Source organism: Brassica oleracea, chromosome C6 (genome assembly GCF_000695525.1).
Source record: "Brassica oleracea var. oleracea cultivar TO1000 chromosome C6, BOL, whole genome shotgun sequence".
Classification (NCBI taxonomy): domain Eukaryota; kingdom Viridiplantae; phylum Streptophyta; class Magnoliopsida; order Brassicales; family Brassicaceae; genus Brassica; species Brassica oleracea.
In genome coordinates, this window is record NC_027753.1 from 6,326,519 (window position 1) to 6,328,583 (window position 2,065).

At 40.5% G+C, this 2,065-nt stretch overlaps 1 protein-coding gene across 1 annotated transcript; it reads right to left on the minus strand.

Moving 5' to 3' along the window:
• Positions 1 to 1,284: 1,284 nt before the first annotated feature.
• LOC106297320 lies at positions 1,285 to 1,791 on the minus strand. Its single transcript, XM_013733587.1, has 2 exons — positions 1,511 to 1,791; positions 1,285 to 1,408 (listed from the first exon to the last, which is right to left on the minus strand). Exons 1-2 carry the CDS (start codon positions 1,789 to 1,791, stop codon positions 1,285 to 1,287), a joined length of 405 nt encoding a protein of 134 aa, XP_013589041.1.
• Positions 1,792 to 2,065: the final 274 nt, after the last annotated feature.

Below are 2,065 nucleotides of genomic sequence, written 5' to 3' on the forward strand. Positions count from 1 at the left end.
CCTTTAATATTCGGATTCATTTGTTTCATGCAATCCGTACCTAGCCACTATTTTAATCACCCGTGTTTTGGCTCACGGTCCTTTGAATTCGTGGAGAAGATCTTATTCTTATATATTCCCAATCCTCTTCTGAGGTTCCATCTTAGACGGCACATATATGTATGTAGTGGTTTATTCAAAATCTCTTAAGATGGTGTATGTCTGGTTTTATGACCCGTATTCAATCTGAGATGGGAATATCTATGCTCACTTATATGGCCTCATGCATATGATCATATTATCATTCTATACATGTAAAACATAATGTCTCCAAGATTTATAGACTTTAGAATCTTAGTCTTATAGATAATGGCTTTCATGGCCGAACCTTTTATAGGTAATGACTTACTTGGCCGAACCTTTATAGATAATGGATTGTGTGCGGTCAAGCCTGCACTATGCGGATACAAGTCGTGGCCAAGCCGTGTATAGGTGATGGTCTTTGCAGCCGACCATAACATGGTCTCTTCGGCCGAGTAATGGCCTCCTCGGTTTGGCCGTATGTATCATGGCCTCTACGGCCGAGTAATGACCGAGCCATATAACATGGTCTTAGACCATAGTGGTACACGAACTTGTAGTATTGATCATGGGTTTATCCTCTCTCCCCCTCATTACCATACTATAAGGTCGTGGTGCTTGGGACAATTAAGCCTAATGAGTTTCCCTTTGTGTACATGTTTCACAACGTGAGATCTTTTACGGGATAACTCTGTGCCTTTTCAATCTTTGCATCAAGTTTAGACTTTAGGATGGCTAATCCTATCATGCCATATAGTGTAAAATTTTGTGGTGTTATCTCAATTTGATTACCACATCTCTTGCCTCTTTATCATACTGATCTGTTACATAGTTTTGATCAGTAGAGATCATAAGTATAGTCTCGACCACTTTCTTTCAAGGTCTTAGGCGTTTTTCTTCTTAAAGTCTAAAGGAACTTGTTTCCTTCCTTACCCATTGTTTCTACTTGGAAACCATACATTATAACTTCAATGGGTCACTTGTTCTTTTGGGTGTGTATAATGCCTTTTAATGCCTTAGCCATAGTTTCTTTACTATGCTTACTATACTCATTCATGATTTCTTACTTGGTTTTATGCCCTTTAGGCAACTCTTTAAAATCATTTATATGTTCAAGTAAGATCAGACAAGATAACGAATTCAAAATCAATTCTTATTATATATATATATAATCGTAAAACATCAAAGCAAAACATAAAGCAATAAGATAAGTCGTATCGAAATTTAGTCCTTGAGACAATCAGAAGTCTCAAAGTCCATCTGGTCATCTTTAGCAATGTCGGAATCATTATCGGCCTCATATCCGGAATCGTGAACCATGTGAGCCTCCGGGTTCTTGTTCTTCAGACTTTCTTGGTAGAGCTCACATAAGTGCTTAGGGGTTCTACAGTTCTTGGCCCAATGGTTTCCCATTCCACATCTGTGACAAACGGATTTGGTCGAGTAAGACGGTTTGGATATGCCGCCTTGACCACGGCCATAACTACCGCAGCCACGGCCATAATTGGAACCACGACCACGGTTATTGTGGTTTCCTTTCCGGCTGGTCGAGTAGTTGTCTCGGCTGTTCGAGTAATTGTCACTACCAGGCCCCTTGTAACCACCACGGCCATTGCCGTGTGATCTCTTATTGTTTTGGACGTAATTGCACTCGTTGGGTTCTTTCTTTTCAACCTCATTAGCTTCCGGTAATGGTGATGTTCCAACAGGTCTAGCTTCACTGTTCTTCATCAGGAGCTCATTGTTTGCCTCGGCCAGAAGCAGGCACGAGATCAGATCAGTATATGTGGCGAAGCCTTTCATTTTGTACTGCTGTTGCAGTATCACATTCGATGAATGGAATGTAGAGTAAGTCTTCTCAAGTAACTCTTCTTCGGTTACTACTTCACCACAAAGTCTCAGCATCGAGACCGTCTTAAATAAGACTGAATTGTACTCATCCACCGACTTATAATCCAAGAATCTAAGATTCTTCCAGTCGTTTCTAGCCTTTGGAAGTAACACC

Coding starts and splice junctions, on each gene's coding strand:
- LOC106297320 (XM_013733587.1), bottom strand. CDS start 1,791: ATGAAGAACAGTGAAGCTAGACCTGTTGGAACATCACCATTACCGGAA. Junction 1,409..1,510: donor CAAGGCGGCATATCCAAACC/GTCTTACTCGAC, acceptor CTACCAAGAAAG/TCTGAAGAACAAGAACCCGG.